The 17,452-nt window shown below is 36.9% G+C and overlaps 1 protein-coding gene across 1 annotated transcript; it reads left to right on the top strand.

The window, feature by feature from the left end:
- The first annotated feature begins 11,451 nt into the window (after positions 1-11,451).
- On the top strand, positions 11,452-17,151 carry LOC124278007 (glutamate-rich WD repeat-containing protein 1-like). Its single transcript, XM_046713736.1, is given in 7 exon segments — positions 11,452-11,681; positions 13,371-13,524; positions 13,526-13,649; positions 14,087-14,297; positions 14,793-14,935; positions 16,082-16,279; positions 16,790-17,151. Coding segments are annotated over 7 exon segments (1,365 nt in total). The 5' UTR covers positions 11,452-11,476; the 3' UTR covers positions 17,120-17,151.
- Positions 17,152-17,452: the final 301 nt, after the last annotated feature.

The following is a 17,452-nucleotide window of genomic DNA, read 5'->3' as shown; positions in this document are numbered from 1 at the left end:
TGTATTACAATGGGGTAAGCGCAGTAGTTGGAATGAGCATTAACTTAGACCAACCCTTGTCGTACTTGGTGTTTCATTTGATGTGCATACCCCCGTTGCTTTATTTTAGTGATATTGATTGACAATATCAGTAGGAATATATTGGTTGATGGCAACCATAAAATTAATCAGTGCATTGATAAATGATAGAGCTGCTGGGCATATAAGGCATATGAATTAACACATGATTAGTAGGAATGTGAATTTTACAATGTTAAACATTATGTGTTCTCATATCTGTTTTATTATATCATCTTTTATTGACTATTTATGCCTGAAGATTTCCTTTCAAACGCTACTATTTCTGGTACCAAATACTCAATAGAGACTAACGGGATCGGGTGGTCAGGCTCGCTGACTTGGTTGACATAAGTCATCGGTTCCCAACTGCTGAGACCGATGCTCATGCTGTTGATCACTGGATTATCTGGTCCTGAGTCGATTATTTACAGACCGCTGCCATATAGCTGGAATATTGCTGAGTGCGGCGTAAAACTAAACTCACTCAATAAAACCCATAAATGTTTATCACCATTGTATAATACCAACATATATCAGATGCAGTTTTCTGTAGCACTGGCTCTCTTTGTGAATCTTACAAACTATGAGGCCACAATACAATGAGTGATCAGATGATTAGTACTTACACAAGACCAGCTGTTTGGCAGAATTTGGAGCAACAGCAACTACATCCAAGTTGTTCCAATATATATTGAATAAATTTAATACATGTTTAATGTGGTAGTCATTTCACCAAGCTGAAATGCATGTCTTGTTCAGATTTGTCATTTGAAAAAGCAATACACTCATAAACAAAACTCTGGAAGATTTCCTTTTTAAACAACACTGATACTCTGATACTGATATACTGTTGAAGGACAATATTGTCCAGCAGAAGCGCATTAATATTTCACGATTCACAATTTAATTATCCTTTGCTCTGGACAGGAAGCTAAGAGTTATAAATAAACATTATGAGTTTTCAAAGTAAATCTAGCTTACCTGTAGATTTAACTATACTAATCTGCATTTGGTATTGAACAGTATGCTATCTGTATTCTACCCTGATGAAATTAAACCAAATTTTCTGATGGTAGTGTATATACGGAGAGAAGAGACATGGTTCAGTCCAGTGTACATATGTATATATCTGATCAAGCTTTTATGGTGTTGTTCTACCTACCCTAATTAAAAAAATGAGGGTAAGGATTTTCATATAATTTATGTTTTCAAAGTTGGAGCTACAAAGTTTGCCTTGGTGGCAGAAGTAATTTATACGGTTATGCCATTATTGGAATTGTGTTCTAGAATTACACACATCATTAGTTTTTCTTTCTTTTCATTTTTAAGTACCAATGGTGTTTTAATTTTAACAGCGGAGAGGTTGGATGGTGTCTCCATGTCTTCATTTCCATTCATCAGTTGAAAATCATGGTGATTATTGTCATTTTAAACATTTGACTGAGCAATCAGAAAGGACTTTTTTCCAAATTCATGGCAGAATGTCTAGGAGATACGGTTTGAATGGCTCATCACATTTTCTGATATCTTCATTTCGTGGAACAATACCATGTCTAACACACACATGTTGTTTGTACTATCAAGGGATTAGAACATAAGTAGCTTGTACAGAAACAAACCCTACCAGGAACAAATAGATAATGAAAGATTTAAAAAATGTTGAAATGAGTGAATATAGTCATCAGCAAATGGATTATTTATTCATGACTAATTGCATCTCTATTGTCTGTGATCATTAGATGTAAATGATGGGTTTTTAGGAACCTCACGATATAGCAGTTACCGGTTTAATGTCCCACAAGAACAATTTAAAGTCACTCCTTAATGGCACATTCTATCTTGGTGTACGGACGGTGCCTCCAGTGAGTGAGTTTGGTTCAATTCTTCATTTGGCATGTCAGCTTGATGAAGGATCAAAGTCTGTGGTGATGCAGATCTTAGATGTTTACCTTGCAGGTGAACACCACAAGCAAAACCTTGGTGCTCATTTAAATCAAATATTGTTTTCATTCAAAGCAACCTGTGAGTCATAGTCATAGGTTTTTGGCATGCTAAAAGAACATGCCTCTGTATAGAAAACTAGGCCAACTGCGATCCCTTTCTGGGGCTGTAAAACAATCATTTGGTAAGGGACCATATTGTGTGGTGTGTGTGTGTGTGTGTGAGAGAGAGAGAGAGAGATGATGGTGATGAAATATATGGAGTAGCATGTACAATGTGAATGAAATTAGTGACCAAATCCCAGTAGCACATGTGACCCCCAACAAAATGCGCCCCAAAAAAAAATATAATCACCCCCACTAGCCATAAATTATAAACAGTCCCTATTGTCTTATGTCAAGTATTTTCAATATGTTCTATTATCAGAGACACATCAGCTACTTTATCTTGCAGTATTTATCTTTAGAACATGTATCTTCTCATACTGCTATAAAGCCCACTCATTCCATAGTTTTGTTTTCTGTCCCACTTGTCTTATCCAAAATGTCTTTACATAAACACAGTGATATACATCAAGTTGGTGTAGGTTTAGGCATGACATCCATTATGACGTCATTAGGAACATTCAAAGATTAATACCAAAACAAAAATGACAAAAACCAAAAACCCAAAACCCACCCTAAATATGAAGCAATAATTTAGCCTGACATTCTATGGCATATTATGCTGTATATTTTGAGATTTGACTTTTAGTCCATGACTGCTTCATAAAAAAGACAGACTAATTGGGTTGTTACATGTCATTGTATCACCAAGATCGATTGATGCTCATGATGTCAATCACTGGATTGTCTTGTCCAGACTTGATTACTTACAGACCGCCATCATATAACTGGAATATTGCTGTGTGTGGAAACAAACAAACAAACAAGCATAATATATCTCTTTAAAGCACTCCCGAAACACAACCATTCAAGTTTTTCAGTGATCAACAGCTTCCAACAGACATCCTTAAGATTACAAACAATGCACTGCAGTGAATATCATACTTTCAAGTCATATAAAATTGCATGAATCCATAAACTCACATGTTTTAGAATTTACAAAATTCATGAAACATCTTCAGGTTTGGCTGGTTATTAAAAATAATTAAATGATACACAAAATATTGAAAAACCTAGTTGTCTTGCATTAGCAGAATAATTAAAACAAGTTGAAAATTTTATTTAATATGAACAATGTGCCACATTGTGTAATTTCAAATGTCACTGCATAATTTGTATCATGATCATCAGTGAAGACTTACACATGCTATCAAACAGTAATCACATTGAATCTGTACTTCTTGACCTAAGACAAATCAAAAACATATTTTTCAAAATCTCAACATCTATCTCCCAATCAAAATCCTCAACAACGACTTAAGTGAGATCAATCGGTTCATCTCTTGTTCCATATTGACAAACAATATGGCTGCTGTGAACATCACCATCTGACAACCATCCCAATATGGCTGCCGACATGTCATATCTTCCTACCTACTGATATTATGATACTTACTGTTGCTTTGTCTGCATCATTTTCAGTTTGACCATGGATCACAGCTCTGTCCTCAAAACTGCTGTAATCCTCATCAATAACAAGAGCTGGTCAAAGAAACGAAAAGAAGATATAAACACCCAAATCTTAAACTCAGAGACGACAAACAGAACTTAATGATGTAGGTAGTACACCACAAAATTCAAAGTACAGTCAAGAGGATAGCTAACAGACTTTACAATGATATATTGAGTGTCAACCGTCTGAAAACTGCCCCTTGGTAATACTCTGTCTGTTCTTATGATGAAAAGAGATTGTGCTATTTGATAAAGTTTATTGATAAACAGCAGTTCCTGCCTAGAAACAGGGTGGTCTGCCCAGCTTTGTGTAAATACATCGAATGCTTGATTAAAATAAGCAGCAAGCTTATACACTGAACAGGACTATGTTGGAATCAATAATCTATACAACTGTCGCAAGCATAGGAAACAACATGGATGTCTCTAAATATCCTGACTGAAAAATGTCAATATGGAAAATTGGGGTATGTTTGTGGTTATACACTTAGCACTGGTAGCACCGGTTGCCATAATAAACCAAGACTGTTTTCACTCAGTGTTTTGTGTGAATGAGTCTCATCATTGGATGAGGCAGGAAGGCATTGACGTCAGAATATATCACCCTGAACATCAATACTGTATTCTGTCAGCTATTGTCACCTCCGCCAACACATGCCCATTACACATTCTGTTCCAGTTTGTTGCGTAACAATCCAAATTTTCAATTCAGTTGCTTTTTGTAAGATTTTATCCAAAATGTCCTTCCTAAGATATTGGACTGGAAAATGTGACAAACTAAATGCTGACATTTTCCACAACTATTTCTTCTTAAGACATTATGCAAAACATTATCAACAATATCTGTGTGCTGCATCGTGTGTTTGGTAACTATTCTATCAGGATAAGTGAAATTTTCTTTACACTTAAATACCAAGAACAATGAAAGCATTATACAATAACTTAAGTTAAAAAACTGAACCAGAGTATTAATCACACAGACATTTAATGCATTTGAAAATGTACATCAATAACACTTATCCGTACCTGCTGAAGCAAATGTTATGACATCAGTAAAAAAGTTATAGTGCTATTCTGTCATGCAGTATGATTCATTTTTTCATGCAAGACTGAAGAGCTAGTCCACCTATTGAAATTGTCTTCCGCAACAAAACTCTGCTTGTAAAGGTTATATGGCTGTTCCTCACTAGTAGTAGAATTCTGTTTGGTGTAGTATGTGCAGCTAAGAATAATCTATAATAACATTAAAATCTACAGAAAGGATTCTATGAGCCATGCACTGGCTTGTCAAGTAAAAAGGTTTGTAACAGTATATCATAAGTAGTTTGGTTGAATGGCACTTCACTTTGAAAGGTATTTCAATTATATAACTGTGAATGACCTTAACGAGGGAGGAATTTCGGCACTCTGGTGCAGGTCTGAGACATTTACCACTTTGATAAGGCAAACAACATGATAGTGAGTGAGTGAGTGAGTGAGTGAGTGAGTGAGTGAGTGAGTGAGTGAGTGAGTGAGTGAGTGAGTGAGTGAGTGAGTGAGTGAGTGAGTGAGTGAGTGAGTGAGTGAGTGAGTGAGTGAGTGAGTGAGTGAGTGAGTGAGTGTGAGTATGTGAGTGAGTTTAGCTTTACACTGCTCTTAGCAATATTCCAGCAATATCACCGTGGGGGACACCAGAAATGGGCTTCACACATTGTACCCATGTGGGGAACTGAACCCGGGCCTTCGATGAGACAAGTGAATGCCTTAACCACTAGGCTACTGGGATAACCCAACTGTATACAGGGTAATCTGAGACTTGTGCCCAGATGATGATCACACAAAGTGTATGTAATAATATTATTTTATTCCTACTATGCTAGATAAGTTAGACTCATAAAATTAACTCTTGAAATTGTGGATTGGCATGTGTAAATACAAGCTGGAACATGTTGAGTAGTAAATTGAGAAACAATTCTTAAACATGGTGCCAAGCAACAGCATGCTTAAAACCAAACACAGCAAACTGCTTTTCAGTGGCACCAAAAACAGCGTGTTTTAAACAATGGAAGCTGGTTATTAAGGAAGGCAATGAAAACCTGACTTGGAAATGTATGTAAATGTATACTGAATGTTGAGGTAAACACTAACAATAAGTGCTCAAATTTCACTTATCCTGATAGAATAGTTACCAACCACACGATGTGTCAAACAAATATGTCTGCTTCAGTATTGCCACAAAATCCATATATGGATTTGGGCTCTTTACTTCTGAGTTCATCACAGTGTCCTTTCATATCCTGACAATATACAGATAAAGGTCACGTTTGTACCAGATAGTATACAGTGTTATGTGGAAAGAAGTATGCAACCCTTCTAGTATGGGTGAAGGTATGCAAATATTGTTTGCAATTACTGCTGAGGGGTATATGGAAATCTACCTCTGTGGAATTATTAACTCATTAAAGAATTTAAAAAAAAAAAAAATAAATAAATCTGTGACTTTTAAATTGACACCAGTGAAAAAAGTCTCATCCATTTTACCAAAACAAAACAGTATATTTATATATACCTTATAATCAAACTAGCATTTATTCATGATGATAACCAGCTAAAATTTAAAACAATATAATGTCCAAACATGAAGATAATGTACCCCCAACTCAATTGATAGAAAATTATAAAATGATCAGATATTTGCGACTAAAAGTATCATTAAGCACCAATCATTTAGTATAATGACGGAGCATGGCCCACATCCTTATACCTTCTTAATGACTGTCCATAAACTAATGAATTTGAAATAAACTCAAAAGCAAAATACACTTCTTGAGAAGGTTTGTAAATTGTTCAATATTCCGTTTGACTTAATCTCAGATTGAAGTATCTTTGTTTCATTTCAAAGAAAAATGTTTAAGCACATTTGTAATACGTTCCTGGTACATTTACTAAAGCTGACACTATCCTATTATTTTCCAAGTTCATGTGGCTGTGCAATGACATATAGGAATATACACTGTACAATTTATCAACATCCAGGATCTGAAATGTCATCTGAAGCTCAGTTGACAGTTTACCCCAAATATAATGCAACATGTGTACACATACACACTGTCCAGGAGACTCTCCTTCATGTGAACATGGTCAAACAGAGACATAGGTTATACACCAAGGTTCTACACTGAGTTCATATATCAAGCCATATTTGCACTGACAGAAAATACTGATTCAGTCTGTAATATATACAGTAAAATAAAAATATACACAGTGAAATGAACTCTCTTTACCATTTAACCAAGTTTCAGCTCAGTGAGTGAGTGAGTGGGTGGGTTTGAGTGAGTGTGAGAGTGAGTTAGTGTGAAAGTGAGTCAGTGGGTGGGTTTGAGTGAGTGTGAGAGTGATTGAGTGAGTTTCAATGTCACTTTGAACAGTATTTCGTCATATAACAATGTCTCATCAGCTCATGTGAGGTGAAAGCCTGAAGTGATGCAGTTCCTAAATGAATACCACTCTGGTGATTGGTAATATGTGATTGGTAATATGTAGGACTCGGATCCATGGCAGCCTCAAATCCGTGGCAGATTTCCAAATCCAAGGCACATTTTCAAATTCATGGCTAGTTGCCGTACCTCCCCTAATCTGTGGCGGATTCCCTACTCATCGTCATAAGAACATTTCAGCTCTGTAGAATAGGAGTTAATGGCATTTCATTTATGTGTTTCTAACTTACCCCTGATAACCCTGGGCCTAGATTTTCGAAGCTCTGTCAGTGCTAAGATCATCTGTCGATATTGCTAATGTTTTTACGACTATCATAGAACTAAGAGAGCTTCGAAATTTTAGGCCATGCTGATCTTACAAATCTTTACACGTCCCCATTTCGAATTCAGCATTTTCAGTTTTGTAATCTCACATATTTTTTCCATGTCGTTCCAAAATGTTTCTGCATTGGGATCTTTTGATACGGGTTTCATCTTCTTTGTAGGTGGCTCCACAATCACAAAACCATCATTTTCTATCATCAGGTTTCCATTTTCTTAGCTTTGAAGATTTTCCTGACGATTTTTCCTGCGATGACGTCATGTAACATTCGAACAATCAGACCTGCCACGGATTAGGAAACCCGCAATAGATTAGAGACCCACCACAGATCTGAGTCCTAGTCATTCCTACATATATACCATTGCCATGGCACTGACAAACCTTGAAAAATAATCAAATAAGCAAATTGCATTGACAACTGGACCACTCGGGCCTATGCCACCTCAGCACTAAGAAAGAATATTCATTAAATGAAGTTCTTTAAAAAATTAAAAATGTAGTCTTGAAGTCAGGTCATATTGTGTTTTACTTTGACGAAAATTCTAGATAATATATTTCAAGATTAAGCTTAAAGGTCACATGCAACGTAAAACACAACTTTGCAGATTCTGATACCTTTCGGTATGGACTTACCGAAACAAATCATCAAAAATGCAAATTCAACTTATAAAGTTGAAAAATAGCGCGTAGATATTCACATTTGACCGCCATCTTGGATTGTAGAGATGAGGACATTCACAGACATTACCTATATCATGTTGATAAATATGAAGTTTATTTTATAATAAAATTGAAATAATACAACTACAACTTTAATAAATTTATTTTATTTTTTAATGAAAATGCAAGGTTGTTGAATGGGTTAAACACGATATGTTTGTTTTGTTAATTAATTAATGACCATCAATCAATGTTGATTCACCGCCAACAAGATTGATCTATACTGTACCGCTAAGTGGCTGTGCTGACACTGAGTGAGTTCGCTAATCACGTCCTTAATTGGGTCTTGGGGGTAGTAAATCAGTTCGCTATAGCCGTTAATTCGCTACTCACGAGTTCGTTATTCGCGTATAATTTTAATGATATAAGGACTGTTGACGGGACTTTTAAATTTGTTCGCTATATCCGTTTGTACGCTATATCCGTGTTCGCTATATCCATGTTCTACTGTAGATATGTCGTTGTCACAGACAAAACTCAATGTCTTGTCTTATTGACACCTGTGTGTCTGCCTGCCTGTCTGCCTGTCTGATAATGACAATATTCAATACACAACTGCGACCACTGACCACATGCAATTTGAACTGAACACCAATCAGGCTATACACCATAAACAAAACGCACTGATTTATGGCCCGAGTTTGGTCTCTGTCACATTATGTAATTACACAGACAGGCAGGTGTGATACTTGAACACATGACATGTTATGATGTCTGTTGATTGCAAAATGTTATACACAAAAAATGAGCATGTATTTACAAAACCGAACATCTCTATATATACACACACAATGAGCCGTGAGGGCATCTGCAAATGAACCAACCGTTACACTTGAGTGCACACCCACCCGCTCTGACTGGGTTCGGTATCCCGGCTGCTTCGTTTCTTGGGAAGTAAACCAAAGTACACAATATTACACTTTTGATTTGCGATTGTACGCTAATAATTTTGTTTATATGTTTTTTCATAACCAGCAATGTATATTATATGTCATGAATAAGTGATAATTGTGTTTTAATTATGTTTGATTTTTTGGTTGCATGTGACCTTTAAGCTTAATCAGTCATAAGGTCTAGGTGAAGAAGCTGAATACATGTATTTACAATAAGGATGCCACGATACATCGATACTTTTTCTAAGAAGATACATTTATCGATACATTCAAAACTGTATCGATATTTAGTTTTGAAAGTATCGGTTTAAATATGTTTACGTATCGTTTACATTTTGCAATTGTATTATGTTTTTTGATGTTATGAGAGTTATAAATGATTATGTTTCATGCACAAAGATGGGAAATTAGAACTTTTTAGTCTCTGAGAATAAAAAATGTTGATCTTTTCATGGACAGTTATAAATTATGAAATATCAATGTTCAAAATGTAACTAAATTTACACAATAATGATGAGAAAATAGGTATCGTGATACGTATCAAATCGTGACATGGGTATCGTGATACGTATTGATTCATGAAACTTATGTATCGTGACATCCCTAATATACAAAGTTTAAGCATTTAGAACTTGCACTGGTGCAACCTAAAACTGCAAAATGCAAATGCAACCTCATATCAATGACATGTTCCCATTGCATGTTAATATCTTGCTGTTCAACAAACACAGACTTTACAGACGCTGTTCATGTCAAGACATTTCAAGAAGTAAGCTAATATGATCTGATCAGACCCAGAATAAATATGTTATAATAATGTTTTAAATCATCAGTACCAAAACTCAAGCACTATCTGGATAATTTTATTATTTAAGGCTGCACCATTTGCAAGTATGTTTCATTTCCATAAATTGAGCTCTGTTTGTGAAATGGTGTCTGACAATACATCATGGTATTAAGTTCACCTGGATTCTTTGGGTCAAAACATGTAATTTAAGAGATTTAAAGGAGTGAATATTGAGTTGGGTTTTATGTCAGTATGGCAAAATTCCAGCAATATCATGGCAGGAGACCATAAATGGGCTTCACACATTGTACATATATGGGGAATCGAACCCGGGCCTCAGCGTAGCAAGCAAATGTCTAAACCACCAGGATACTCCATCTCCATCCAAGGAAAGATTTTGAGCCTGACTTCATACATCAGACTTATCATGCTGACCAGCTGATGTGATATGTGGTGAATTGAGTTTCTGAAGGTCTATGAATTACCACAATCAGTTTGTCTGGTGGCATTGGGAAATATGTAAATTGATTTAACATGTCAAAGATCAAGTCATGAAATAGCATCTTGATTTATCAAAGAAACAATATTGTCCTTTTAGCATGTTTTAATCATCTTCAACCTGCAAATTCTTTTTGAGAGGTAATACTTTTGTGTTTGTTTTCATCAGTGAAAAACAACTTTTAGAACAAATATTTTGTGCCAAATGCTTCATTCACCTGTAGGACATCAACAACTGGCCGGACTTGACAAATCGTGTTATGGATATCATGAGCAGTGTCCTTGCCTTTGGAGTATGATGTCATGCAATCAGTCAAGTCACGGAGTACGACAAGATGTATAACATGTTCAGTTATCAAGAATTCCTGCTGGATATTTTCGATTGAAACATGCTAAAGAGGTGGCCATTTTCTCCAAAACGATCACAAATGTCATGTGTTTCTGAAAATCGCCTTTGGTTTCACCAGTGAATTGCATTTATACTTGAGGTAAAAAACTAAAGGGGACTAAGTGAATTCTGTAACTTTTTATTCCCAAAGTCATTATCCCTTCATAATATTATAACGAATTCCAGGCTAGTATCACTAAATAATTAGATGAGTGTGCAGGTAATATGATTAAACAAACACAGTCTGGTGTAATTCTTTGATATTGAAGCCCTTTCTTTGAACTGATGCAGATGTTCATTTCACAGAATCTCTCATGGGAATATAGGCAAATATCAAGACTCAGTCAATCATGAACAGTGTCACTTACATCAACCAAACAGAGAAACAAGAAGGTAATTCTTTTAGGCTAAAACAGTATTTGTTTATGGGTAAAAATAACGCCAAACGCCTCGTCATGAACAAACATGCCATAACGAAATTAGGAGATACTGTAATTTTGAGCGTTTCCTAAGTGTACACACGGTAAAAGTAATCTGTTTTCATAGAAATTGATACATCACATAATTCACCATTGTTTCACTTACTACTGTTACATTTAAAGTATCCTATACACTTATTTCGACAAAATCAGTTTACCTTTCTGTGTCAATTAGCCAACGCCGGCCATATTGTTTATGTGTATCGAATGGATGCAAGATTCTATTGTTTTGATTGGGTACAAAATGGGGTCAAAGTTGAGATTAGCTCAAAAGGTGAAGGTCGATTTCCAAGCACATGTTCGCAATGGCGTCGGATAGCGAGGATGATGTAAACATGGAAGGGGATGAAGAGGAAAGAGACGAAAATGACGATGAGATGCAAGAAGACGAAGGAGGGAACAGTGAACCAAGAGTTTACCTTCCGGGCGGGGAAATGGACGATGACGAAGAATTAGTCTGCGATGAATCGGCCTACATAATGTACCACCAAGCTCAGACTGGTATGTCACAGTCAGCGAAAATCACAAAAATATAATAACAAAATATCGTGGACACAATGGAACCGTTAGTTGTTACACTTCACTACATTTACTGGGATTACGTTATCAGTGAACTGGACAATCCGTGACCACGGAGACCGATACTCGTTTTGGACCGGAAACTGGTTCATAATCAACTGTACGAGTGAAACATACAGCATACACATTACTAAAGCTTTGCATGCCTGTCGTAAAACTGAAATCAAACACAACAAATGACTGAAAGTTTGGATTGTAAACGAATGAATGTTTCAGATGAATAATGAATGTTGGAAAAGTGAAACAAATGTTTGTTTTACATGAAACAGCGTAAAATGAATTAACGTTGGAAGTGGTCGAGTAAATGTTTAAAATGTGAAATAAATTAATGTGTTGAACAAATGTTGGAAGCATATAGTGAATGTAAAAGTGCTGTGAAAAAGTTGTTATGAAAGCTGCAGGTTTGAATTTATGTGAATTTATTGCTGTATAAATGGTTAGAAACATATTTTTGTCTTGTTTTATGATCTGTATTGATTAAAGCAATCTAATTTGGGAGGTCTTGCCATAAACAATTTTAATGGGTACGTGTCATCCAAAATTGACGAATGCTCCAAAGCAGGTAATAATCTGATGAAAAGAGTAGATTCGGGTCAGCAGTTGTTGCTGGTCATGAATCTCTGGATATGGATCTTCTGGGATTCCGTGATTATCATGCTAAATCTTCAGTAATGTTCTGTATTTTAGATACTGTTGAGACCAATATGAACTGAGTAAACTTATTCAATCAAAACCGTAAAATATGTAATTAAAAAAAACATAATCATAGACACATAATATGACTACATTTAACGTCCACGGTAAAGGCTATGGTCACAGATTGGAGCATTATAAAACTTTGTTAATTGTAGGGGTGCTTGACCAACTTAAATCTAAACTAACTGACCCAAGTCTGTACACCACACATGACTTTTAATTACATCAGGATGTACAGTTGTATATAATGCTTTGAAACGTGTAGACATGTTCTTGTGATGGTGGTGATGCTGTGACATAAAAATGATATTATTTCTTCACATTCTTCATACAAGGATTCATTTTCCAGTATTTGATCATGAAAAGGGGTAATTATATATCCATATAATGTCATTATATATATATCTGATCTGATATAGGTTACAGAAACTTGTTAAATGCAGTACCCATTTTACATTATAAACCATATTAAATACATGTTAATATGATTTAAATATTGATTCAGTCATGATTCTAGTTTCAGATAAAAAATAGCAGCAAAAATAGAGTTCTTGTTCATTTACCATAAACTTTCACAACTAAAAGGGACGGTTTGGTAGCCTAATGGTTAAAGCCGAAGGCCCGGGTTCCGAGTCCCCACATGGGTACAATGTGTGATGCCCATTTCTGGTGTCCCCCTAGTGTGATATTGCTGAGATATTGCTAAAAGCGGCGTAAAACTAAACTCACCCACTCACAACTAAAAAAATGTTATTTCAATATCTAATTTGTGTTGTAACACAAAGTGATACTGACTCCCATTATGTTACTGCATGTACATGATGTAGTTAACATGTTGAAAACATGCTTATTATGTTTATAGGATCCAGTAATGTTAATGCCTTTATTAATGTTTTGATTAATGTATATCTACAGGTGCACCATGCTTAAGTTTTGACATTTTGCGAGATGACTTGGGTGATGACAGAGACACATTTCCTCTGACTTGCTACTGTGTTGCTGGAACCCAGTCAGAGAGAGGCCACACAAACCATGTGATTGTGATGAAGATGGCTAACTTGCACAAAACGCAAAGAAAAGGAAGAGTCTGAGGATGAAGAAAGCGATGATGAGAAGGATGAGGAGGAAGATGGAGAAACACCCGAGCTGGAGACAGTACTGATGAAACACAGTGGCAACGTTAACAGAATACGAGTAAGTTTTTGAGGACAGGATTATTTATGGCGCCAGGTTCTCAGGATTGAGTTCTCAGGATTTTTATGCTCGAATGTACTTTAGGTGCAAGATCAGTATTTGTTTTATTGCCAGTAATCCTTCTGCATATCATTATGAAAACAGTTGCTCATTTTCATGAATAATAACAGAAAAATTTGTTGGATTTGTTGTAGTGTCTACTAATGTGTTATACAGTGCACAATAGTGTCATTCAAATTTTACTGTAGCTTCATTTATCTTTTTGGGGGTCGATGGGGTAACCCTAGTGGTTAAAACGTTTGTTCGTCATGCTGGAGGCCTGGGTTCGATTCCCCACATGGGTACAATGTGAGAAGCCCATTTCTGGTGTCCCCGGCTGTGATATTGCTAAAAGCAGCATAAAACCATATACTCACTCACTCATTTATCTTTTTCAGGCAACCAATACTGGACAGAAGTCTATAGCAGCGTCTTGGTCAGAGACTGGGAAAGTTCACATATGGGACTTGACTCGGCCATTAGATGCAGTGAAAGATGTTGGTGTTATGGCAACATACACAAGGAATCAAGAGTCTCCACCTCCCATCTTCACATTCACTGGTCACCAAACTGAAGGCTTTGCTCTTGACTGGTCTCCAACAGTGACAGGTAAAGCCTTGCACAAGTTGTCCTTCCGGTTTCCTGACTAACCCTGATCTTCAACCCCTGAAATCTTTATTATTGTTAATGTTTATAACCTTCATTATTTTCATTTTAAAGTGGGCTTTTGCTGACATACTGCAAGTAAGGATTGTTTTTAAAGAAATGCAAAAGTGAATAAACGCCACTTAAATGGTCCTGGGAACTGATTGTGTTGGCTGGTGAGACTCTGAGGTGGCCGACTGCATACCAAGTGGTGTTGAACATTGCTCATAATGATACACCGTTTTACTTCATCTCACAAACAATAATACCAGTTACTGATTGGTTCTAGATTATTGACAGGTGACCATCTTCAGCTTTTATCAACAAGCAAGCATGGCCTTCATTACTGAGCTTTCCCTCCATGCTTTCAGTTGATATGCTGAGATGAAGCTATTACTATTTTTTCACAATTATACACCACCTCCATCTTATTGTTTTAACCTAGTTAATTCTTTGCAGGTCGCTTGCTGAGTGGCGACTGTCACAAACACATCCACTTATGGACCCCGCTTGAGGATGGGACATGGAAGGTGGACCAGCGGCCATTCATTGGCCATACAGCATCTGTTGAGGATGTGCAGTGGTCGCCTAATGAAGATAATGTGAGGATGTACCTTCTTGATAATTAATGTTTCCGTGTAAACGTGGAATTGTCTTCCTGTAGTTGGTTGGTTGTTTGACGCCACACTCGGCAATATTCCAGCTATGTGGCGGTGGTCTGTAGATAATCGAGTCTGGACCAGATAATCCAGTGATTAACAGTGATCTGCTCAATTGGGATACAATGACATGTGTCAACCAAGTCAGCGAGCCTGACTGCCCGATCCTGTTAGTCACTTCTTATGACAAGCATGAGTTGCTGAAGATAAATTCTAACCGGATCTTCACGGGTCTGTCGTCCTGTGAAAATATACATGATGAACAAAAGTACAGTATGTTAATGAGTCAGCTCAGAGTGATGTTGGTGTCAGTTTGTAAGATATGGTGTGTAAATCCCATTTCATTCTTCACAGTATTGATAATTGTCTCTGTCCACAGATCAGCAGTAAAACACTTTGATTAAGCTACCTGTCAAAGTAACAGTTTATTGCAATAAGCATTGTACTGACCTGTTTTTGTTACACAGACCCTAAGTAAGCTATTGATGAACTTGTGCTGCGGAATAGAATTTTCTGCCCAAATATTTGCTAAATGAGAACCTTTAAAATATTTTTGTGTAATCAAATTTTGTTGGGTCCAGTAACTGCTCGTAAGATTTGGATTCATCAAAGTCCTGATCAGAAGTTAATGATGACTGCTTAGGAAGTTTGGTTTCTTGCAGCTAATGTTTCTGTACAGTGAAACCTTGTTAGTCCAGAAACACAACATACTGTTTATTTACAGTTCAGCTTGTCAACACCATATAAAGGGACACAACTCCATACGAATTGTGTTTTTCTGGGTTTCACTGGAAATGTCTACAGATTAACAGAGCTTCACTACCCCATGGCATTCTGGGTTAGAGTAGTTTCCCAGGTCAACCTTGTCCAAGAATTGACTAAACCATGGTGTGGTCAGTCCTGGTGATCTGGTTTATTTGGTGATTTTATACCCAGTATCATTAGAATTTACCATAAACCACCAGTAGATGGTCAACTCCAGATCCATTACATCTAGGTGTCATATAGCTGGAATATTGACAAACATGACATTAAACAACAAAAAGGGTTTGATTGTATATGATAGACATTGTATACTTTGTTTTGAAGGTGTTCACCTCATGCTCTGTTGATCGAACAATCCGAGTGTGGGATGCCCGGGCTGCTCCAGGGAAGGCCTGCATGCTGACAGTTACAGATGCCCATGATCGGGACGTCAATGTGATCCACTGGAACCGACATGAGCCCTTCATTTTGTCTGGCGGAGATGATGGGATGGTCAAGGTCTGGGATCTTCGACAGTTTCAGGTTTGTATCCTTGTATCGAACTGGGGTAGCTTAGAGGTTAAAGCGATTGCCGAAGACCTGGGTTCCATTCCCCACATGGGTACAATGTGTGAAGCCCATTTCTGGTGTCCCCCACCATGATATTGCTGGAATATTGCTAACAAAAGTGTAAAACTAAATTCACTCATTATATCGTACCACTGTTGTTTGTTGGTTAACAGTTTCATTGTACGTGTTGCATGTTCAGTATGTCTTAGCATACAGGTTATAGTATCTCATATTCAATGGAGAAAAATTTATAGTCTTATGTGTCTGTGTCTATGTTGGTTTCCAGCCTGGTAATAATAATAATAAGGTTAATGTTTATATATATTGCTCAGACAAAGGCAGTGTCAAAAAGCTGTGTTTAGCATTTGCTTGAACTGGTCGAGTTTGCATATGTTCTGGATGTTGTTTGGAAGATTGTTCCACAGTATGGTTCCTGCTTTTGAAAAAGATCTGTATGAGAACATAACTGTGTCCTGATTGCAGGAAGGTAAAGCAGCTGCAACATTCAAGCACCATTCGGCACCTGTGACGTCGGTAGAGTGGCATCCAAAAGACAGTTCTGTGTTTGCTGCGTCAGGGTCAGATGACCAGGTGTCGTTGTGGGACTTGAGTGTGGAACGTGACAAGGAAGTAGCAGGGGCCACAGGAGCTGTGGCAGGAGAGGCAGGGGAACCGGATGTGCCCCCTCAGTTGTTGTTCATTCACCAAGGTCAGACAGACATTAAGGAGGTTCACTGGCACCCTCAATTACCGGGAGTGATCATCAGTACAGCTCACAGTGGATTCAATATATTCAGGACTATAAGTGTGTGAAATGAGAGGGAGACAATAAAACTGAAACGTGATATTTTGTTCTTTTCTTCTTGTACCATGACAGTGTAAAATGCTGTATTATTTATACAATTCCACATCCATCTAATCATCTGCCTTCATAAAGGCACTCATCCTCAAAAACGTTAGGCACAAACTCAGCTGGTCAGCACATGATAAGCACAGAAATATGTTCTATGTCAGTCCTATATATAGGTTTATGTTATCTTTGCCATGGACTGTAAATTAACTTATTTGTAATGTCACGAATATCATGATCATTTTGCACAGCCTCTCCTGTAGACAAAGAAGGTGGTCCCCAAAATTTGAAAACAT

Source organism: Haliotis rubra, unplaced genomic scaffold, assembly GCF_003918875.1.
Source record: "Haliotis rubra isolate DU_JTF1 unplaced genomic scaffold, ASM391887v1 Scf23, whole genome shotgun sequence".
NCBI lineage: Eukaryota > Metazoa > Mollusca > Gastropoda > Lepetellida > Haliotidae > Haliotis > Haliotis rubra.
Note: the sequence above shows the minus strand (reverse complement) of the source record. Positions and strands in the feature narration are given on the sequence as shown.